General features: G+C 41.5%; 1 protein-coding gene across 9 annotated transcripts in view; it reads right to left on the reverse strand.

Annotated features, from left to right (window-relative positions):
• LIN54 (lin-54 DREAM MuvB core complex component) overlaps nt 1-22085 on the reverse strand; it is a 1508411-nt gene that overhangs the window by 856664 nt on the left and 629662 nt on the right. For all 9 annotated transcript variants that reach the window (XM_044061349.1, XM_044061353.1, XM_044061352.1 and 6 more), the window contains one exon: nt 2848-2950. In XM_044061349.1, coding sequence (XP_043917284.1) covers nt 2848-2950 — 103 coding nt within the window. The remainder of the gene's footprint in view (nt 1-2847; nt 2951-22085) is intronic.

Below are 22085 nucleotides of genomic sequence, written 5' to 3' on the forward strand. Positions count from 1 at the left end.
CAGAAGCCAGTGCCTGCACAGCAGCTCCGGATCCATCCAAGGTAGAGACATCCGCGGGTTCCACAGCTGAAGTATCTCGCGGCATACCGGACTCCGGAATGGGTCTCAGTAGAGGCCTGCGAGTCAGAAGTAGTGGGCATCAGGGGCTGCGAAAGTGCCTGAGTACTGGCGAACTGGCGACTGGCTTAGTTAGGAGAGGCATCGTTGGCAGTTTTGGACCTCAACGGCCTGTCTCTGTCTTTATCTATGCGTTTTTTCAGAATCCCGGTAGTCGGATGGCTAACCAATGTAATTTCTGGATAATTAAAGTGAGAACCGAAATATTTAGAGGCAAAAATGTACCAACGATAGATAGTGAGCCGATTAAATAAAGCACAAAACCGACAGCAAGGTACGTCGTGGTCAGGGCCTAGGCAAGGAATACAGTACAAATGAAAATCTTTATGAGGTATTAGCTTTCCACAAGTAATGCAATTATTAACTTTTACTGACACTGGTAAGGAGCAAGAAAAATTTTCCCCAACGGGGTACTTAGCTTTAAGTTGAAGACTTCAGTTCTGAAACTCGAAAACGAAAACGAAAATTTCAGGAGTTGGCCGACCAGCACTTGAACTGTTTCTGCTTCGGGCACCGCATGGCAAGAAAGACTGATGTAACGGCGTCAGTTGCATGTTTTATACCCCTGACGACCTGACGTCATGGAAGAAGGGACAGCAACCGACGCGGGACCCAAGACTTTGTTAATCAGGCCGACTGAGGGCAACCTGCCAGTAGATTACCCAAAATGTAATGACTGCAACAGTGAAACATGAAGAACATCTGGGCTAATAAGGCTGTACTGGGTCCTGTATCTATTTTTGCACCAGATCAAAAACCTTTTCCACTTAACGAGATATGACTTTCAGGTACCTGTTTTTTTATCTTCTTTGACTAAGTAAATCACATCCTCAAAACAGGAATGTCTATTAGAAATTAACAGCAATCATCCAACATACTAAGGTTATAATTTTTAGACTGGGCTGAATAAGAGATCCCTTTATTCTGGGTAAAGGAGGTCAATGTGCAGTAGCAATTGTCCTGGTTTTCTCCCTGCTGAAAAGGAGCAGGAGAAAGAACGATTTCTGTCTGCACCAGTGTGTGGTGCAACCAGGATCATATCTGGTCCTTCTTACTGTATTTTTACAGTAGAGTGGGGATAAAGGGTAGTGGGTAGCGACACCATAAAGGAAGAGGCCCGTCAAAGAGAAGGAGGCATCTTGTCCTCCACTTTCCCCTATGAGGAGTTCTGCAGCAAAACTTTCTGAGCTGTTTGAGTAGAGGTCTACTTCTGGCAAACCAGAGAGGTGGACTGAGTGGAGGAAGGGTGCCTTTTTTGAAGATCAGTTTGTTGAGGTCCAAGACAGATCTCCTCAGACTGTCTGCTAAAAGGATCTACTGTCCTGGAATTCAACAGGAGTGTGGTGACAACTGCAGTTGTTTGGCTAGCTGCCAGAATTCCATGGCCAATCTTCCCCGATGGTCCTTCAAACTCTTCTATGTTACCTTTAAGGGCACTTCGGGATCAGAAGATGACACAGTATGCCCAGGCCCATCTTCCTTATGGTACCTGCTAAATGAGTCTGCCCTTTGCTTAAATAGACAAGGAATTGCCAGCTACATATTTCATGAAGCAAACCTAGACAGAACAGACAACAGAAGAATGAAAGTATCTTGTGTGAAAGGCAGTTGTTATTCTTAACTGACATTAATTAGCAAATAGAGAAAAATAAGGGTTAACAGGGTATTTTAACTGAAAACTCTGGTCTCCGACCTGACCAACAGACTGATGATGCAAGTGAATGTATGGTGTATAGGATTTGTATAGGACTTATTAAGAAAGAGCTGAAAACAGTCACAGCGGATGACTACTTTATACCACAGACATCAGATAGGGATGGCAGTGGTCAGCGAGGAGATGGTGAAATTCTTTCGCATTCGGCCTAAACACTGGCTTCCTGCAGGCAGTAATTTTCAAGAGTCAGTACTGCAACAGTAGCAACAAACATCACCTACTGCCCACGGTTGTCATATTTCCTGCACTTCAAGAAACTACTTGGAACTACCACTTATACTTCAAAAGAGCAATTAACACAGTACTCTTTCAAGCCTTGACATTCAAAAAATCCTTAAAATAGTGTCACACATGGCCACTAATAAAATTTAAAGGAAGCAAAATAACGAAAAAGATCATCTAAGACTGCCACATCAGATTAAAAGGGTGCTGAGAAAAGAAGGAAAACAAAATATTCGTATTATAAGCTTTTGGGAAAAAAGGATTCCAGTACATGATGCAGTCAGAGCTCTGCCTATGCTTATAAAATTACATCAGGGAGGTATAATCTTTGACTGTAAAACAAAATGGTGCAGTATGTCAGCCCATCAAGTCATAAAAAAAATCAAAGCCTCTCACAGTGATGCATAAATATTAGTAATGCATAAAAGTTCAAAATATGATGATAAAATCACACTTATTTTTCAGTTTTCGGTGTGGTTGTCCTTTAAAGACAAACTGTTAAAGTTATGCAATAGTACACCACCAACCTCTGTAGCAAAAAGCACAGTTCTTCAAAATAACTGACCAGCTGAAAAGAAAATGGATGATGAAAACTTCAGACAATTTTTGACACAGTTAATGATTTGAGCTTAGTATATAGTAGGAAGAAAATAACCAACTTGGAAGTTCCTAAAAATTTGCCTCTTGGGTTTCATTTAATGAAAAATTTAAGCAAGACTTTCAGAATGTGTCTGATTTTTAAAGAATGTGTGCAGGTGTGACTATAAACACAGACCGTAACAGTGCAATACAACCTGCTAATAGTGGAGGCATGGACGCTTTATTCGTCCCAGGCTTGTGAAGGATATATTTTGCAATCATCGGGCTGGTAGATGTCGTAGAAGTCTTCTTTACTATCTAAATTTAGAAAAATAAAGCAAAGTTTATGAAAGATAACCACCAAAGTCAACAACCATAACACGTTCACAAGTAGATTGAGAATTTTACAAATGCAGGAATCATCAAAAGTGGCTTCCATTACCCTTTGAAACTCGATCATCAGTGAATGGCACAGCAATGAAGTTAAGGTTGTAGTTAGTTTGTAACAAAATCAAAATGAAACTTCAGAAGTTAGTATCAGTGAGTATGCATTCAACACATTACCAATGTGTCTAAAGAAAAATGCCAATAGAGGACACACTCCTGTCAGTTATTCTGTAAACAAACATAGCCGTTAACAAGTAACAGACTTTTCCCTCCATTTATATACTGTATCCCACACACCACCTCAACAATGCAGCACATCAGTTCATAAATAGGCATGTGCAACACAGCACAGTAAACACACACAGCAGGCTAGGTACTGTGGTCCTCAAGTCCAACACTGTACACCATGGAACATCTGCCCATCTGCTGGCAGAGTTTATGTACTGAAGAGCATTTACAAGCAAATGTTTTGTTCCAACAGACTATTTAGTGTCAGACAAATTTTTAAAGCATTTGGATTCACGAAACCTTTGTGACAGGGCAAACAGGCGACAAGGATGATATTCAAATTCTTCTTGCAAAATATAATGAACCTGAACACTGAAGAGTGAACAGAGACATCATGAAGATCAGATGCAAAGCTCTTGTAAATTAAAAAAAATCTTGAAGTGGAGAACATACTAAGCATTCAGTATGCGACTTTTAAAATGTAGTGAGAAGGTCATTTTAATTACATTTCCAGAAACTACAGTGTAAAAAAAAAAAAAAAGTGCAAACATAGCGATCAGCTAGCACCCAAGTCCTGCAGCAATAGGGCAAGCAACATAAGAATCTAAATTCCACCCGCTAAAAACTCAGGCTGTCTAGTCTTTTTACATGTTCACACCTATACAGCAAAGTTTAATTTGAGAAGACAAAAGTACAGCTCTGCGGTCTTAAGTGATTTGAATTAAGTACAGTCTCAAAGTCTGATGCACAGAACTGTCACTGTCACCCTGACTTGAAACAAAAGTTGGATACCTGCATTAGCAGTTTCAGATCAATCACCTCCAGCACTAGTACTACAAGGTACCAGGCTCAAAAGCAGAGGCTACCACAGCCCTTTCCCTTACCCACAATGGATGGCAAAGCCAACACTCCCACCTCTTTCCAGATCTCAGAAGTCCACAAATTGGAGCAACCAGGAGAATTACCTTAAGGAAAAAAAAGTACAGTTGTGTAAAATTTTATCATAACAGTAGATGTCCCTTTCTTCACTGCTGCAGTACTAATAGCTTAAGGGATCTTCTGCCAAGGATAGCCCAACTTCTGTCCAATATATCAAAGCCTTTAATACTTACAGGCACCATATGTCACATGTATGCTCCCCACGCAAGGGATAGGGCATAAAGTTGATGTATGGGCGCACACATTCTGAACTTCTTTGCTGCCAGTCCAACCGCCATCACTGAACGTCTTTCTGAACGCCTTTCTTCTGTGATGGTTACAGAGCCCTTTTTCAGATGAGCATAAACCCCAACAGGGCACTTGTATTTCTTTTTTATTTATTGTTGGTTGGTTTCATGTCATCCAGAAAGGGAAGATGTCAGTGTGGGAGGCAGAGTCCCCATAAAGACTTTCACAACCAGTGTCTCTTCTGTTTGGATGCTTCCCATGACCATATGCAGTGTTCTGTCTACCAAGCTTTTGCCCCCAAGACCCTATCAAATAGTCTCTCCTCCTTATCTAGTTACCTTGAAAACCAGGGTCTTAAATTGCTGGCTCAAGGTACTATGGCATGGTCTTCCTGTCCCATGGGTTAGCCATCTGCCAAGGAAAAGGCCAAAATACTTAGGTCTGACATGGCTGCTGTCCAGCCTTCCCCAGACTGTATCTTTGAAAGCCTCAGGAGGGTACTCTTCTGTGGCAGGAAGGCCCTGAATGGCTTGGCACCAAAGCCTGTCTTTTTAAGTCAGCTCAGCTTGAGCTGACTGATGGTTTTGGTACACTGAAGGTGCTCTGAAGCTTTTGGAAACTTACTGGCTGTTATACCATTGGCAGGCTATAACCTATACAGCTATGGCTACTGCAGCAGTTATCAGTATGATGAACATTCTCATTTCTTGGAAACTTCCATGTTGATTGATTATACATCGCTGTTTTTATTTCATGTTTTCCCATTTTAGCCATTTGCTGAGCATCACCTTCCTCTAACATTGGCATAAGCAAATCTTCTGTAAACTATTCCATTTGTGAATTTTCTTGTTTTCCCCAGTCCTCTTTTTTACACAAATATTTGTAAAATTCTGAAATCTCTAATACCTCAATAGGATCTCTGGATTTTTTCATGTTATATGCTCACAGAGTTTGGGGACAACTCCCTCTACTTTCTGCTGCTTAAGTTGTGCTGAAGCTTTTGTGCTCCTGAGTTATAAAAAAAATTGCTTATCAGCAACCTTTCCAAGCTTAAGTATCTTATTCAAACTCTCCCTAATTTTCCCCTTTGGCACTCTGCAGTTGCTCCTCCTCTTGTACTGAGATTCCTCCTCTTCTGCAATATTCACTTCAACCCACCTAAATAATTCCTACAAATTCTTTCCCATATTATCTTTTTCGTTTTTATTTAGATTATGGTTTTTAAATTCTACTTTCATTTTATTCTATTCAGTATTTTTTCCTTCTGAAATAATACCTATCTACCGTAGCAATGCCATATCCACTACCCCATTCCTTAAACTCCCTTCTTTTTTAACAGGTACGGTGGAAAGAGCCAAAGATCTTATTTTTGCATCATCACCCTAGTTCTATCTTAGTTTTTATTGGTGCATGACCTAATACAGTTATTGGATGGTTCTCAAAGTTTTCAATTAAATCACATATTCCAGTGAAATATAATTTCTATCCAGTCTACCCAAGTTATTGTATCTCGGAGAATATGTAAAATCTGTCCAAGCTCATGCTACCATATTTACAACTTCCACACCAAGGGCGGTACTCACTGTCATTGCACTTGTGTATAGTGGGAATTAGGCTTCACCAACGCATAACTTCGTTGAGATTCAAAGATGGCAGCTGCACTTAGGTGTGGCTAGTTTACCCAGCTTGTAAAAATCTTAGGCAAATTAAATTGTAATGATGTAAATAAAGAATGTCTGAAATGTGTGCGACAATCTAATGTAACTTATCTATTTTCCTAACTAATTGTGATTCATAGTTCCTTTTTTTATGAGCTTCACCTCTGTACACATAACTTTTATATCTACTTTGCAGTGAAGATGCTTCCTATAGCCATCAACCTGGTTACATCCCATCTTTAAGCTTTACAATTTTACCGTGCAGTCTTTTAACACGGAGCATTGTGAATTGCTTAGTAAAGGACTCAACTTTGTTCTCACCGTTAAGGCCAAAATTGAAAATGTTACTATTGATATAAAAAAGTTTTTAAGAAAGTTAAATCTGAGTTTATATTTTCGTGATAACAATGGTTATGTTAGGACTCAGGAAATTACTCGTAGCAGTATTTTCAACCCCCCTTTACAAATGCCACTTGTTATTTTTGAGAAAATCTGTGAATTTGAGTTTAGGAAATTATTGGATAGTTCGAAGTGTACTTTTGGATATAATCTTACCAAAACAGAATTTGATTTACTTAAGAAACTCAGTTCTAATAAGAGCATTAGGGTTATGAATCCCGAAAAGGGCTGGGGGGGGGGGGGTTGTGTGTGATTATGACTAGATCTGATTACTGCAATCGCATGAATACTATGCTTTTTGATGACAGCATTTATGATGAAGCTTCTTTTAATATGGTTTATCTTTCCTATGTTCAAATTGACTACTTATTGAAAGATGTGTTTGATCAAGTTTCAATTTACGAAGCCTATAAATTTCTGTGTTGTAAATATCCCTTAGTCCCTTCAATTTTTGGGCTTTCCAAAATTCATAAAAACATTGCTGATCCTCCATTAAGGTCCACTATCAATGCCTATAAAGCCAAAGTACACCCACTAGCTAAGTATGTAGACTTTAAATTAAAGAAATGTTTAGAGCACACACACAATTGTGCAAAGATTTGTGGGATTTTTTGACCAAAATAAGAAATCTGGCACTTCATGAGGATATTATTTTTCTGACCATTGACGTTGTGAACTTGTTCAATGTCATACCACATGACATAGGCATTGAATGGTTTCAGGATTTTCTATTTGCCTCAAATGATTTTTCAAGCAATGAGGTATATGTTTTGACTACACTTATGGAAGCAATACTTAAGAGTAATTGTTTACTTTGCGGGACAATACTATCACCAAAAATGTTGAGTGGCTATGACGGCGGTCTGTGCCCCCCATTTTTTGAATATTATCATGCTTGAGTGGGAAAAGAGGCACTTGCTGGGCTCCCATTTTGAACATTGGGCCACATATTGCCGCTTTTTGGATGATATATTTGTTGCCTGGAAAGGGCCATTTGATGAAATATGCACTTTCATTGAGTATTGTAACAACACTTCTACCTTTTTAAAATTTACTCATATTAGTAGTTCAACCAGTATCAGTTATTTGGATGTGGAAATAGATAAGTATTATGTCAATGAAAGATATGTGAGCAATATTTATAGAAAGCCTACCTATTCGAATAGTATTCTACATTTTAATAGCTGTCATCCATACCATCAGAAAAGAGGCCTTGTCAAGGGTCAGTATGTGAGATTGGCCTGTATGATATCAGAAAAGGATGTTTTTATCAGGAAGGAGAAAAATTATCAGCCATGCTTACTATGCGTGGCTATCCTGGCCCGATGGTACACAATGTTTTTGCAGAAGTTCGTGAGAAAAGGGCTGCGCTGGTTTATAGACCAATTTGGAGAAATTATGAGGTAAATATAGGGGTAAATAGGTGTTGAACAAGCTGGTGGAAAGCAAACATTTTCCCAGGCTTTTAACTACATTCACTAATGAACATGTTGAAATAGTGAATATTCTGAGAAAGAACTGGAGTAATCTTTTCCTGTTTTGATGGGATCTTAGAAAACATTGGCAAGGAACCCAAAGTAATTTTTAGAAAATGTAAATCCATTAAGAGTTATATGAAACAATATGGAAACAGTAACATTTTCAGGAATTCTAGAAGACCTGGTACTTACAAATGTGGATCATAACCCCAATGTTCCTATATTAGGGAGTGGGAAATATTTGTAGTTAATGAAAATATGATCCAATCCACTTTTTATTGTAACTGCAACACTAGGGGCATTTGTTTATGTTGCTCAATGTAATTATTGTTCAAGTTTTTAAGTGGGCAAGACCCAGGGATGTTTTAGAGAGCGGATTTACGAGCATTTGTTAGATATCAGACATCTTAAAATGAGCAATACATTGGCTAAACATGTTGCTCAATATCCTGTGCACCATTTTACATTTTGTGGAGTGGAATCTTACAACAGACTCCTAGGGGGGTCCTTGGCAAGACTTATTGGAGGCTAAAGAGCTGACATGGCAAATTATCAGGCTCATAATCCCCCTGGGCTTAATGACTATATTAGTAATAAAAGTATTTTAAAACTCAGGTCATATATTGTTTAGATTTATTTAATGATATAATTGATTTTATATATATATATATATATATATATATATATATATATATATATATATATATGACATTTAGTAAAGTTTTTATTTTGATTTTTTTTCAAGTATACATCCCTTTAAATATATATTCATGTTCAATTATTTAAATGAAAGTAATGGATCAGATGATTGTGTTGAAGTACTATTTAAATGGATTTTATTGGTTGATGGCTGATTCTGAGGAAGTCTTTTGGAATAACCAGACAAAAGCACTCAATCCACTGTATAATAAACATTTTTACTACTTCGACATATGTGGGTCTTGCTTAGAACACCTGGACTGTTTTCAGTGTAATTTGGTTGTTGGCTACATCCCAGTGTGAGCTGCTTGTCTTGGTCATGCCAAACTCAGAGGCATTCATAGGCATTTTCTGGCAAAGAAGATGCATATAGTCCACAAAGTTAAAATGACTGTCTGCCTAAGAAATTCTTGTCTTCCAAAAAAATAATTTTATGAGCTTTAGTTAGGTACACATTATAAGAATCAAACGCATCAACCACAGATGCTTTAAAAAAATAAAAAAGCAGAAACTATATACAGCATTTACAAAGAAAACAGCCATGAACAAGTTTCAGGCTGCAACAACAAAAATAAAAGAAAATTAAGTTTTTTGTCTTAAAAAAAAAAAAAAAAAAAAAAAAAAAAAAAAAGTCTGTGATTCAGTCACTGGAATGTGTAAAAACTTCACTAAGTTCAAAGCACTTGCCTAGCAAAGGTGGCCTACATTTCATTTTCCATCTTAAATCCTGCCTTACATATTTAATAGTAATAAGGTAACTAGCCAGGTTCCCCCTGGTTTGGATGGGACTTGTTCCTTCCTATCTCCATTTTTCTAAGAGTGCCTACTATAGTTTTGAGATCCATAAGCGTTGGGGGGAGGTGTTATCTATTTCCACATTAACATTATACATTTTTTGGCCAACAATAACATATGCAGTGCTGCCCAATAGGACAGTGAACTTTCAGAAAGCTTAAATACTTCCAAAAATCTCTTTGGCAGCAAAGACCCCCCCCCCCCCCCAATAACTGCATAATAAACTGTTTAATTTAAACTTAAATTGATAATGTACTGGACAATCATAGAACACGTGCACCTAGTCTGCCAGCTCTGGTTTATAGCAACAACTAAATGATGTTTCCAAAAAAATACTGACCATCCTCACCAATGTATAAAAATATTTGAAATGGCATTGCCAGGCAAAAATATCTGAATTTTCTCAATAGACAGGTATATTTCTGAATGAAAAGTACGATCTCTCAGTCCTCTCATAGTACAGTAATCTTAAGCTCCCTTTCCCACATACGCCTGTACTTTTCTGCTTTCATCTCTCTTATTAAAAAATAATGCTCTGTAGGAGACACTCTGCCCACAATGGCCAGAAAAATAATCCCAGCTAATAGGGAGTACCTTTGTTAACTTAGAGGGTCCAGCAGTTTAACCCTCACTGTCGTTCAAGCTTCTCTGGAAAGCAGGGACAAGTTTGCAATACTTTCTAGTCTTTACTGAAGCCAGCTGTTGCCACCATAACTTTATCTTGTTTTGATAAAAAAAAATAATTTAGAGTAAGCAAGATTCTCCTTCTTAACAAGGGCCCTACAGATTCTTGTGAAAGTTTATTATCTGGCAAATTGTAGAGCTTACTGAAGAACCCAAAAGAGGAAGACAGCATTCCCTTCAACTGCCAAACATAACTGGCTGATATAAGGTGTATGGCCATCTTTAATCTAATCACCTGGTATATACAGGCTAACATCAGGAAAACCAGTGTTTCTCCAAGTAGAGTGGCAACATCAAAATTTCCTAGAAAAAATTTGGAAATTTGGCTTTGAAGATGCAGTCAGCCTTGTAGAAGACTGCTGCTAAGAAGAATTAATGGGACTTGTTTAAACTACATACTTGGACATTACAGGTTTTCCCGCAGGATCAGTTGAAAAGCAGGGTGTTTCACACAGATGTGCCTCCAGTTAAGACATTGTGGTACATGCCTACAAGCCTGCTGAAGGAAATTACAGGATCAGGGAATCTTCAGGAGAATTGATGATGGCTCTGTTTGAAATAACCTGTGAACCTGGTCAACAAGAGACTCCAGACATCAGCTTAGACATATGAAAAGAATGACATCTCTACACCACAACAGTGTTCTTCTCCCTGCTGACTGAGTGGGGTTATCACCCACAGACCCAAGGATGAGTACTGGAGGAATGCCACTAGTAGCGAACTTTTCAAAGGAGACAATCTGCCCTCATCCTGAATTGCTGTGTTCTGTTTGTGAGACACTATTACTGGTCATAAGGCTGTCACTTGTCAAGCTCCAACCTGATTCTAGCTACCCTCCCTCCCTCCTTAATCTACCTACTTCTCTCATATCCTTCTCGTTCCTCATTTCTCCTCTCCCCTGCGTAGTATCAATACTACTACATTTGAAACCCTGTTTTTCTTTCCAGATAATCCCTTGAATCCTGACTAACTTACTGTTACTGTATAGATATACAATGAAACCTGTACAAAACTGTTAGATCAGTTTACTTCACTTTACTGTAAACATTCTCGTATATACCATTTGTAATGCAAATTTTGACTTTAATGACCATAATTGTAACTGCAGCTTTTCTCCTCGGGTCTCTACTGAAAAAGTACAGTTGTGTACACTTACCATAAATGTAGATGTTCGAGTGTATTCACCGTTGCAATCATTACATTTGGGTTATTCTGCTGGCAGGTTGCCCTCAGTCGGCCTGAACTCCAAAGTCTTGGGTCCTGTGTTGGTTGCTGTCGGCTCTTCCCTGACATCAGGTCGTCAGGGGTATAAAAGATGCAGCAGACACCATTTTCTTCAGTTTTTCTTGCCCCAGATGTCAGGTGCCCCCAAAAGGGTAGGCTAAAAATATGTAAATAAAAGATACATGCACCAAAATAAGCTTTACCTTCATCTATAAGCAAATACACCACCTAGGTTGTATAGATTAGAGAAGTAAAGATAAGTTTCAGTAAAAGTAAGGGGGATGGCAAGTGGGTAACCTGGACTGCAACAGTGAATACACTCGAACATCTACATTTATGGTAAGTGTACACAATGGTACTATGTTCTTCGTGTTTCACTGTTGCAGTCATTACATTTGGGTTGAGTCCCAAAGCTATGGTTGGGGGGCTGGAGCTAAACAGCATTAGGAGCGGCTATTAGGCCCTGCAGAACTGCAGTGGCAAAGCCTGCCCTGGACTTAAAGAGGCAGATTGTAATGTTTTGTAAAGGTATGTACTGAACTCCAAGTAGCAGCCTCTAAAATGTCTTTGGTTGGTACTCCCCTGAGAAAGGCTGCAGAAGTGGCTGCAGCTCTGGTTGAATGTGGCCTAATGCCCTTAGGCACTGGTTTGCCATGCTGTGAGTAGCAGAAAAGTACAGTTTTGTACCTACCATAAATGTAGATGTTCGAAGATCCACATTGCTGCAGTCCTTACATATGGGTAGTCCGCTGTCCTCGGTCGGCCCGAATACCAAAGTATTAGGCTGACGTCGGTCAAGGCGCTTAAAACTGACATCAGAACGTCAGGGTACAAAAGCGCATGACCGACGTCATTTCCTCAGTCTTTTCTTGCCCCAGATGTCAGAAGGCCCTAACAAGAAAGGCCACAGCCAAAAATAACCAGCAAAAACTAACCAACCACCCGTGCACTAACCACATTTACAAAATGTACAACACAAAGCACAACACCACCCTCAACAACAGAGGGGAAGGAGGGAGGGTAAATTGGACTGCAGCAATGTGGATCTTCGAACATCTACATTTATGGTAGGTACAAAACTGTACTATGTTCTTCATCTCACATTGCTGCAGTCCTTACATATGGGTAGAATCCCAAAGCAGAGGTAAGGGAGGATGGCAAAACTATAAAGCATTAGGAGCTGCCAAAATGCCCTGTAAAATTGCAGTGGCAAATCCAGCCCTAGATTTAGAGTAAAGTGGAAGGTGGTAATGCTTAGAGAAAGTATGCACTGAACTCCAAGCAGCTGCTTCCAAAATATCTTTAGTAGCCACCCCCCTTAAAAAAGCTGTAGAAGTGGCAGTAGCCCTAGTGGAATGAGGCCTAATCCCAGCTGGAATCTCCTTACCATGATGGGAATAACAGAAAGCAATACAAAAACCAATCCACTTAGAAATAGTTTGTTTTGACACAGGTTTGCCCTGAGAAGCCAAAGCAAAAGAAACAAACAACTGCTGAGACTGCCTGAACCCTTTAGTTCTGCTCAAATAATATCGCAACTGTCTGTGTATATCCAAAGTGTGCAAAATCCTTTCCCCTTTATTTTGGGGGTTTGCATAAAAAGTAGGCAAATGAATAGTTTGGTTTAAAGCCACACTAGAAACCACTTTAGGCATAAAAGAAGGGCTAGTACGCAAAGACACCCTATCCTTGTGGAAAATGAAGAAAGGCTCAACTGCCATAAGGGCCTGTAATTCAGAAACCCTTCTCGCAGAGGTAATGGCCAACAAAAAAGCAGTCTTCCATGATAAATATTTCAACTCTGCCGATGCTGCAGGCTCAAAAGGTTGTAGAGTGAGTTTCTCCAACACAAAATTGAGATCCCAAGCAGGAGTAGGAGCTCACGTGGGGTCTTATATTCTTTGCCCCTCTAAGGAATTGCTTAAACAAAGGCTGAGAAAATAATGGTGGGTCACAGTCATAGTGAGCAGAAATTGCTGCAGCATGAACCTTTATAGAGGAGAAAGACAAACCTTTGTCCAATAACTCAGTAAGGTATTGAAGCGCAACACTTAAATTACGTTTAGAAACATCAAAGTCCTTTGCTGTACTCCAAAATAAAAATCTCCTCCATTTATCTGCGTAAACTTTCCTTGTACTAGGCCTTCTGGCCTCCAAAATAACATTCAAAACTTGTTGTGGAAGCTGAGACCCTCCAGGGTTTAAAACAGAATATGCCAGGCTGTCAGATGTAGAGAATGAAGTTTGACATTGAGTAAATGACTGTTCTCCTGAGACAGCAGGTGAGGAATCGAAGGCAAAGGCCATGGAGGCTCCTGTACCAGACTTCTCAGTAATGGGTACCAGTGCTGTTGAGGCCAATCTGGAGCTATTAAAATCATGTTTGGCTTGTCCTGTCTGACCTTCAGCAGTACCTTTGGGAGGAGAGGCAGAGGTGGAAAGGCATACACGTGAAGATTGCTCCAATTGAATGAGAGAGCATCCACTTTCCAAGCTGTGGGATGAAACCTTTTTGTGCAAAACTTTGGCAGCTGGTAATTTAGTGGAGAAGCGAACAGATCTATGTCTGGAGTGCCCCATAACACTGTCAATCTCTGAAATACATGAGGATCCAATTTCCACTCGTGGGGATCCATAATTTGTCTGCTCAACACATCTGCTAAGGAGTTCTGTGCTCCTGGCAGAAACCTTGCCTGAAGATTTAGCTGTAAACTGAGAGCAGTCTCCCACAAAATCATTGCTTGTCTGCATAGAGGATAAGAATCGTTCCCCTTGCTTGTTGATGTACCACATGACAGTTGTGTTGTCTGTTTGAATCAACACCTGCCCTGGAAGAAGTAAATCCTTGAAAGCTATCAATGCAAATTGGACTGCTAACATCTCCTTCAAGTTGATATGTAGATGTTGAAGTCTGACAGGCCACGTGTCTTGTACCCATTTTCCATTTAGATGAGCTCCCAAGCTTTGTCTGAGGCATCTGTCGTTAAAATCTGACTCGCCTCTGGCCGGGTCACAGAGAGTCCCTTGTTTAGGTGACATTCCTGAGCCCACCACAAAAATTCCTTTTGAATGCAAGGTATTATCTGAATGACAGTGTCCAAATCTTGGCAGTGCTGTGTCCATACATTCTTGAGATACCACTGTAGCTTCCTCATATGCAGTTTGGCATTGGGAAGTACCAGAATACAAGATGCCATGAACCCCAAGGCTTGAAGGACTGTCCTTGCTGTCAGCCTGGACTGATGAGACAACTGGTGGAAGTAAGGAGAAAGATTCTTTTGTTTGTCCGGGGTCAAAAAGGCCATCTGGGACGCTGTATTCAGTCTCACACCCAGAAAGCACATGTCCTGAGAGGGTACTAGACTGGACTTTATTTCGTTCACAGAATACCCCAGGCATCTTAACACTGCCATCACATACTGTAAATGATGAAGAAGCTCGTCCTTTTCTTGGGCCAGAATCAGGCAATCGTCCAAATAAGGATAGATTTGTATTCCTCTTAGCCTGAAGAAAGCTACCACTGGAGCCAGAACCTTCGTGAACACTCTGGGCGCAGTAGATAAGCCAAAGGGCAATGCAGAGAACTGATAATGTGAAGTCCCAGCCAAAACGCAGATACTTCCTGCAACTAGGCCTGATAGGAACATGAAGGTAAGCTTCCTTGAGATCCAGAGTCACCATCCAGTGATCTTTGCCCAGCAGAGGTAAAAGCTGTTGTAACGTCAACATTTTGAACTTGGGAATGTCCAGATATGTGTTGAGGATAGATAAATCCAAAATTGGTCTCCACGTGTTTCCTTTCTTTGGTACTAGAAACAGGCGAGAATAAAATCCTAGGCCCACTTCTGGCAGAGGGACCGGTTGTATGGCCCCTATTTGAAGTAGTAGAGAAATTTGTTTGTGAGCCTCTAGTCTTTGCTGAGGAGGAACGTCCGGCATGCCTTTGAAAGGAGGCAAGGTATGGAAATAAAACTTGTAACCCTGGTGTATGATATCCAATACCCATTTGTCTTGGGTAATCAACATCCAATTTTCCTTGAAGAGTGCTAACCTTCCTCCCAAAGGTGCTGCCAGGCAAGAAGGATCTGGCAGCTGAAAAGTAGGTCATTGGGCCTGTTTACGAAAGGACTGGCCCCTGCCCTCACCAAGATTGTGCAGGTGAACTGCCTGTACTAGGCCTGAAAGAACTCTGAGCTCTGCCCGTACCATGTATAGATCTAACCCTAGACTGAGAATCATAAGAAGGATACGTCCACCCCTTAGCAGGCCAATTCCTACTAAACTGGAGGCTGAACTTGCAAAAAATCTTTAACAGCCTGCATAGACTTAGCCTTGTCTTCCATTTTCTTCAAGACTGACTCCACAGGTGAACCAAACAACACATCAGACTGCAAAGGAGCATCCAAAATCCTTGTCTTAACATGGTCAGATAAATTCTGATCCTTTAACCAGGCGTGCCTGCGAAGAACTGAGCCAGTGGCAGCCACCCTAGACGAGGCCTGCACAGCATCAAAACCACACTGTAAAGAATGCTTACCCACTTGTTCAGAGACATGCACCAAATCTTGCAACTCTTTACACTCAATGCCTTCCGCCAGAGCATCCACCTTAGACTTCAATTGAGAAAGAAGAAAGTTTTGATATTTCAACATATGAAACTGGCAATTCAAAGCCCTCATAGCTAAGGTAGAGGATGTATAGACCTTCTTTCCCCATCTATCCAAAGCTCTGGCTTCTTTATCTAGAGGAACCGGATTTTTACAACAGAGGCCTTGACACCCTTAGGTCCCTGACTAATAGTTTCTGGGTCCGCCCTAGGACTCTTATAAAGATATTTATGAGCCTCAGGCACCCTGTAATACCTATCCGGTTTAACAGGAGCAGGAGGCAGAGAATCAGGATTAAGTGAAGCCTCTGCAAACACATCTTCCACAACATCCAGAACAGGGGGTATAGCCAAGGGCCTATGCTGGGTTAACAGCAAAAACTCCCTAAGCCTTTTCCTAGAATCAGAGAAGTCCTGACCTTCCCACTTAAAATGTTCCCTCATAGAATGAAGAGTCTCTGAAAAAGAAAAATCCTCTGGAGGAGAAGCAGAAGGAGTGGAATCATCTGCATCAGATTCAGAATAAGGAGAATACTCCTGCAAGTCTTCAGCTGAAGACTCTGAAATATCCGAAGCCTGCTCAAAACTTCCCAACTCTGGCTCCACCCTAGGCCTCTTATCAGGAGGGGGCATGGAACCTCTAATCAGAGTAATTAAATCTTCTGCCATTTTAAGCATGTGCTTCTTAGGCACAGACCCTGCTGAACTAGGAGTGACACCAACAGAAGCTGAAACTGGCCTGCCTCTGGGAGAAGCCTTGGAAACAGAAGGAGATGGCCTAACCACCCTAGGAAGGGAGGGGAGTACATTAACTTGGGAAGCCCCTTCAGCCTGACCTGCCTCCTGAGAGACCACCTCCTGCAAAATCAAAGTCTCCCCCTGAGACTCCAGAGAAGCCTCCGTCGGACCAACTGGTTCCACTACAGCCTCTAAAGAACCGGCGTCCGGAACAGACGACTCATCTTGCCTGGGTTTAACTGCTTTGTCTTTGCGCTTCTTACAGAAGCGGGCGCGGAGAATCCGACGGCATATTATAATTGCACCGCTTGCGAGAGACCAGCCTAGCACAATACAATCTTCGCTTAATAGTGCGCTTATTGAACCTAGCACAAAAGCGACACCCAACAACGTCGTGCTCAGGCCCCAAACAAGGAATACACAAAGAATGATAATCCCTATGCGGTATCTGTTTCCCACAAGAAATACAGTTATTCACTTTTTCTGACATCCGGTAAAATACTGAGGCAAGAAAAAAACAAAATAATCCCCAACGGGGTACTTAGCCAACTTGGATTCGGTCTGAAACTCCAAACTCGAAAAATTTCAAAACGCCGAACGGCACTTGCAACGCTGCTTCTGCATCGGACCATGCGGCAAAAAAGACTGAGGAAATGACGTCGGTCATGCGCTTTTGTACCCTGATGTTCTGATGTCAGTTTTAAGCGCCTTGACCGACGTCAGCCTAATACTTTGGTATTCGGGCCGACCGAGGACAGCGGACTACCCATATGTAAGGACTGCAGCAATGTGAGATGAAGAACATCGAATGCAGTGACCTATCCACTTTGAAATAGTCTGCTTGGAGATTGCCTTTCCTTGTGATAATGTGGCATATGCCACATGCCTTTCCTTGTGATAATGTGGCATATGCCACTAGTATTTGTTCTGTCTTTCTGAAAACTTCAGTTTTGTCCAAGTAGAATCCATGTTGTCTGTGTACATCCAAAGAATGCAGATTTTTCTCCCCCTTGATCTATGGATTTGGATAAAAAGTTGGCAAATGAATAGTTTGGTTAAGGGCTACACCTTAGGCATAAATGTAGGGTTTGTTCTCAGACAGACCCTGTCTGGATAAAAAAATGATAAAGGGTTCCACAGCCACGAGAGCCTGTAGCTCTGAAACTCATTTTGCAGAAATTATTGCTAGGAGCAGAGCTGTTTTCCAAGATAAGAATTTTATATCCGCAGAAGCAGCTGGCTCAAAAGGAGGTAAGGTGAGTTTTTCCAAGACATAATTTAGGTCCCATGCAGGTATTGGCGTTCTCCTTGGAGGCCTTAAGTTTTTGGCTCCTCTGAGGTACTGCCTTAATAAAGGATGACAAAAGAGTGGTGGCTCTGTATTGTAATGAGCCGAAATGGCAGAGGCATGAATTTTAATTGATGAAAAAGATAGGCCTTCGTCCAGCATCTCAGTTAAGTATTGCAAAATCTGAGGAATATTTGGGAGAGCTGTATCAGTTCCTTGAGCTTGGTTCCAAGCACAAAATCTCTTCCATTCCCCAGCATGAGATTTTCTAGTACTAGGCCTTCTGGCTTCTAAAATGACATCAATCACAGCTTTGAGAGGTGTGGTTTGTATGGCTACATTATCCGCCATGCTTCCAGGTTTAGAGTCCTGAGTTCACTTTGCAGCATCTGATTGTTTTGCTGGGACAGCAGATGAGGTATTTGAGGTAAGGTCCAGGCTGGGTATTGGGACAAGTTCCTTAAGCTCGGATACCAGTACTGGTGTGGGCAGTCTGGAGCAATCAGAAACATTTTTGGTTTCTCCTGTCTGGCCCTTAGGAGTACCTTGGGGAGGAGAGGCAGTGGAGGAAAGGCATATACTGATAGGTTTGTCCAGTTGAAAGATAAGGCATCCACTTTCCAAGCTTGTCTGTGATAAGTCCTTGTGCAGAATCTGTTTAGTTGATTGTTGTGAGGGGAGGCAAATAGATCTATGTCTGGGCATCCCCATTTCTTTGTTATCATGCTGAAGACTTGTGGATCCAGGTGTCATTCGTGGGGATCCATGAGGTTTCTGCTTAGTTAGTCTGCCAGAGTATTTTCCTTTCCTAGCAGGAATTGTGCCTGCAGATGAACTTGGTAAGTCAATGCTGTGCCCCATAAAGCCATGGCTAGTCTGCAAAGGGGGTAAGTATGAGTGCCCCCCCCGCTTGTTTATGTACTACATGACCGTGTTGTTGTCTGTCTTTATCACTAGTTGTCCCGGATGAAGAAGGTCCTTGAAGGCTGTCAGGGAATTTTGAACAGCTAGCATCTCTTTTTGATTGATATGTAGATGCTTTTGGTTTGTGGACCAGGTGCCCTGAATGCCTCTTCCTGCCATGTGTGCACCCCAGGCATAATCCGATGCATCCGTCATGAGGCTCTGCCTGGCTGGGGGTAGTGAGAATGGCTGTCCCTTGTTTTGGTGACAAGCCTTTGCCCACCATCGAAACTCCTGTTGCAGGCAGTGAATGAGAGTAATCATTGTTTCCAGGCTGTGGCAAAGTTGTGTCCAGACGCTTTTTAGGTACCACTGAATTTTCCTCATATGCAGTCTTGCATATGGTATTAGTTAAGATGCAGGATGCCATGAAGCCCAAAGCCTGCAGAATTTTTCTTGCAGATAGCTGGGCCTCTGTTGCCATTTCCTTGAAATAGGTAGTCAGTTGCCTTTGTTTGTCTGGAGTGAGATAAGCCATCTGGGCAGTTATATTTAAGCTTGCACCCAGGAATATTATCTCTTGAGAGGGTACTAGTTTTGATTTTTTTTTTTTGTTGACTGTGTACCCGAGGCATGTTAAAAGTCTTTTCACAAACGTCAGATGCTGTAGTAGAATGTCCTTGTTCTCTGCTTGTATGAGGCAGTCGTCCAAGTAAGGAAATATTTGTATTCCTCTTTGTCTGCAGTAAGCAATTACTGGTGCCAGGTGCTTTGTGAAGACCCTGGGCGCAGTAGATAAGCCAAAGGGCAGTGCATAGAATTGGTAATGCTTTGAGCCAGCTTTGAATCTGAGGTATCTTCTGCATGATTGTCTGATTGGGACATGCAGGTATGCCTCTTTTAGGTCTAAAGTCACGAGCCAAGCCTTGCTGCACAGCATCGGCAGAAGCTGCTGCAAGGTCAACATCTTGAATTTTGGTATATCCAGGAAAGTGTTTAGAACAGATAGGTCCAGTATTGGTCTCCATGCTTTGCCCTTTCTGGGTACCAAGAACAGTCTTGAGTAAAATCCTTGTCCCTGCTCTTGCTGTGGCACTTGTTGAATAGCCCTCATGTCCATGAGAGCCGCGACTTGTTTTTGAGCCTCTGCCCATTGATTTTTTGGCAGGCCTGGCCAACCATTTGCCCTTGGCAGGGTACGGAAGTGAAACTTGTAGCCCTGTGACACTGTCTAGAACCCATTTGTCCTGGGTTATAATGTGCCAATTTTGAGAAAACAGTGCTAGTTTTCCCCCTAACGGTGCTGCCAGAAGATAAGTGCTTGGTGCAGGCAGGAGGAAGTCATAGGGACTGTTTCCTATATGGTTGTGATTTGTCTTCTCCACCTTTGGAGGTAGAAGCACCCCATTGTTTAGACCTGTAGGAACCTTGCGGCTGTGATCTGCCTCTAGGGCGTCTGGATCTGCCCCTTTGAGGTCTGTCTGAAACTGTAAAGGACCAATTCTTTGTAGGCCAGTGTCTGCTAAATCTACGTGGCTGTACCTGTATGAAATCCTTGACCATTTGCATTGATTTAGCTTTGTCCTCCATTTTCTTCAACACCTCTTCTGCCTTAACACCAAACAAGGTATCATGTTGTAAAGGATCATCTAATAATTTTGATTTAACATGATCAGGCAGATTTTGCTCCTTTAACCAAGCATGCCTCCTAATAACAGAACCCGTAACAGCGGCCCTGCAGGAGGCCTCCAGAGAATCAAAACCACATTGCAAAGTATGCTTTCCAACTTGTTCAGCTGCATGCAATAAATCCTGCATTTCCTTGTTTTCTGCACATTCAGAATTTACCATCATTTTCTGTTTAAGCAGTGTCATGATATATTGATGATATTTGAGCATATGAAACTGGCAATTTAAGGCCCTTATAGCTAAGGTAGCAGATGTGTAAATCTTTTTTCCCCATCTATCCACTGCCCTAGAATCCCTGTCAGAGGGGGTAGGGTTTTTTTCAGTGGAAGCCTTGACCCCTTTGGTACCTGAGAAATAGTTTCTGGGTCTGCAGAGGGGTTTTTGAAAAGAAATTTATGAGAGTCAGGGACCTTGTAGTATCTGTCCGGCTTAACAGGAGCTGGAGGTAAGGAGTCAGGGGTCAGACTAGACTCTGAGAACACATCATCTACAATGTCTAACACAGGTGGAATAGCTAGAGGCCTGTGTTGAGGTAGTAAAAGGAAGTCTCTGAGCCTCTTCTTAGATTCTGAAAAATCTTGGCTCTCCCAGTGGAAGTGCTCCCTCATGGTATGTAAGGTTTCCCCAAAAGAGTAGTCCTCAGGAGGAGAAGCTGAAGGAATTGATTCTTCAGCATCAGAATCCTCATAGGAGGAAGAGAATATTCCTGATCAGAGGAATCAGAAGAAATGGAAACCTGATCTGAAGATTCATAGTCTGTCTCTTGCCTAGGCCTCTTATCAGGAAGGGAATGGGAACCCCTGATAAAGGTAATTAAGTCTTCGGCCATTTTGAGCATCTGTTTTTTGGGCAAGGATGCCTGTCCATGTGGCTGGTGAACTTGTTTCTTTGCCTTTAAAGGTGTTTTAGTCTTTGCCTTTGAAGTCGGTTTAATATACAATTGTTTAGGTCTGAATACACCCCCAAAAGCCGATGCCTACTCAGCGGCTCCGGACCCATCTGAGGGAATAAACTCCGAGGCTCCAATACCTTGAGTTTCCAGCGGCCTGGCCGACTCCACGTGGGAGTCGGTAGCGGTCTGAGACTCTAAAGTAGCGGGCATCAGGGGCTGTGAAAGCACCTCACTGAGAAAAAGCGACTTGCTTAGGAGAAGCTTCGTCGTCGGGTTTGGACCTCGGTTGCCTTTTTCTTTGCATTTTTTGTGGACTCCGGTAGTCGGATGTCTATCCGACGACATTGTATAAATAAATCTTCGACCAAAATAACAATGCAAAATCGTACCGACGCTTAATAGTGCATTGGTTAAATCTAGCACAAAACAGACAACTAGAAACGTCGTGGTCACGGCCTAGGCAAGGAATACAGTAAGAATGAAAGTCCTTATGAGGTATTTGCTTCCCACAAGAAATATAATTATTAACTTTTTCTGACAACGGTCTGGAGCAAGAAAAAAGTTTCCCCAACAGGGTACTTAGCTTTTAATGAAGACTTCGGATCTGAAACTCCAACA

The sequence above is a fragment of the Protopterus annectens genome, chromosome 2.part0 (assembly GCF_019279795.1).
Source record: "Protopterus annectens isolate FY-2018-M chromosome 2.part0, PAN1.0, whole genome shotgun sequence".
Lineage (NCBI taxonomy): Eukaryota > Metazoa > Chordata > Ceratodontiformes > Protopteridae > Protopterus > Protopterus annectens.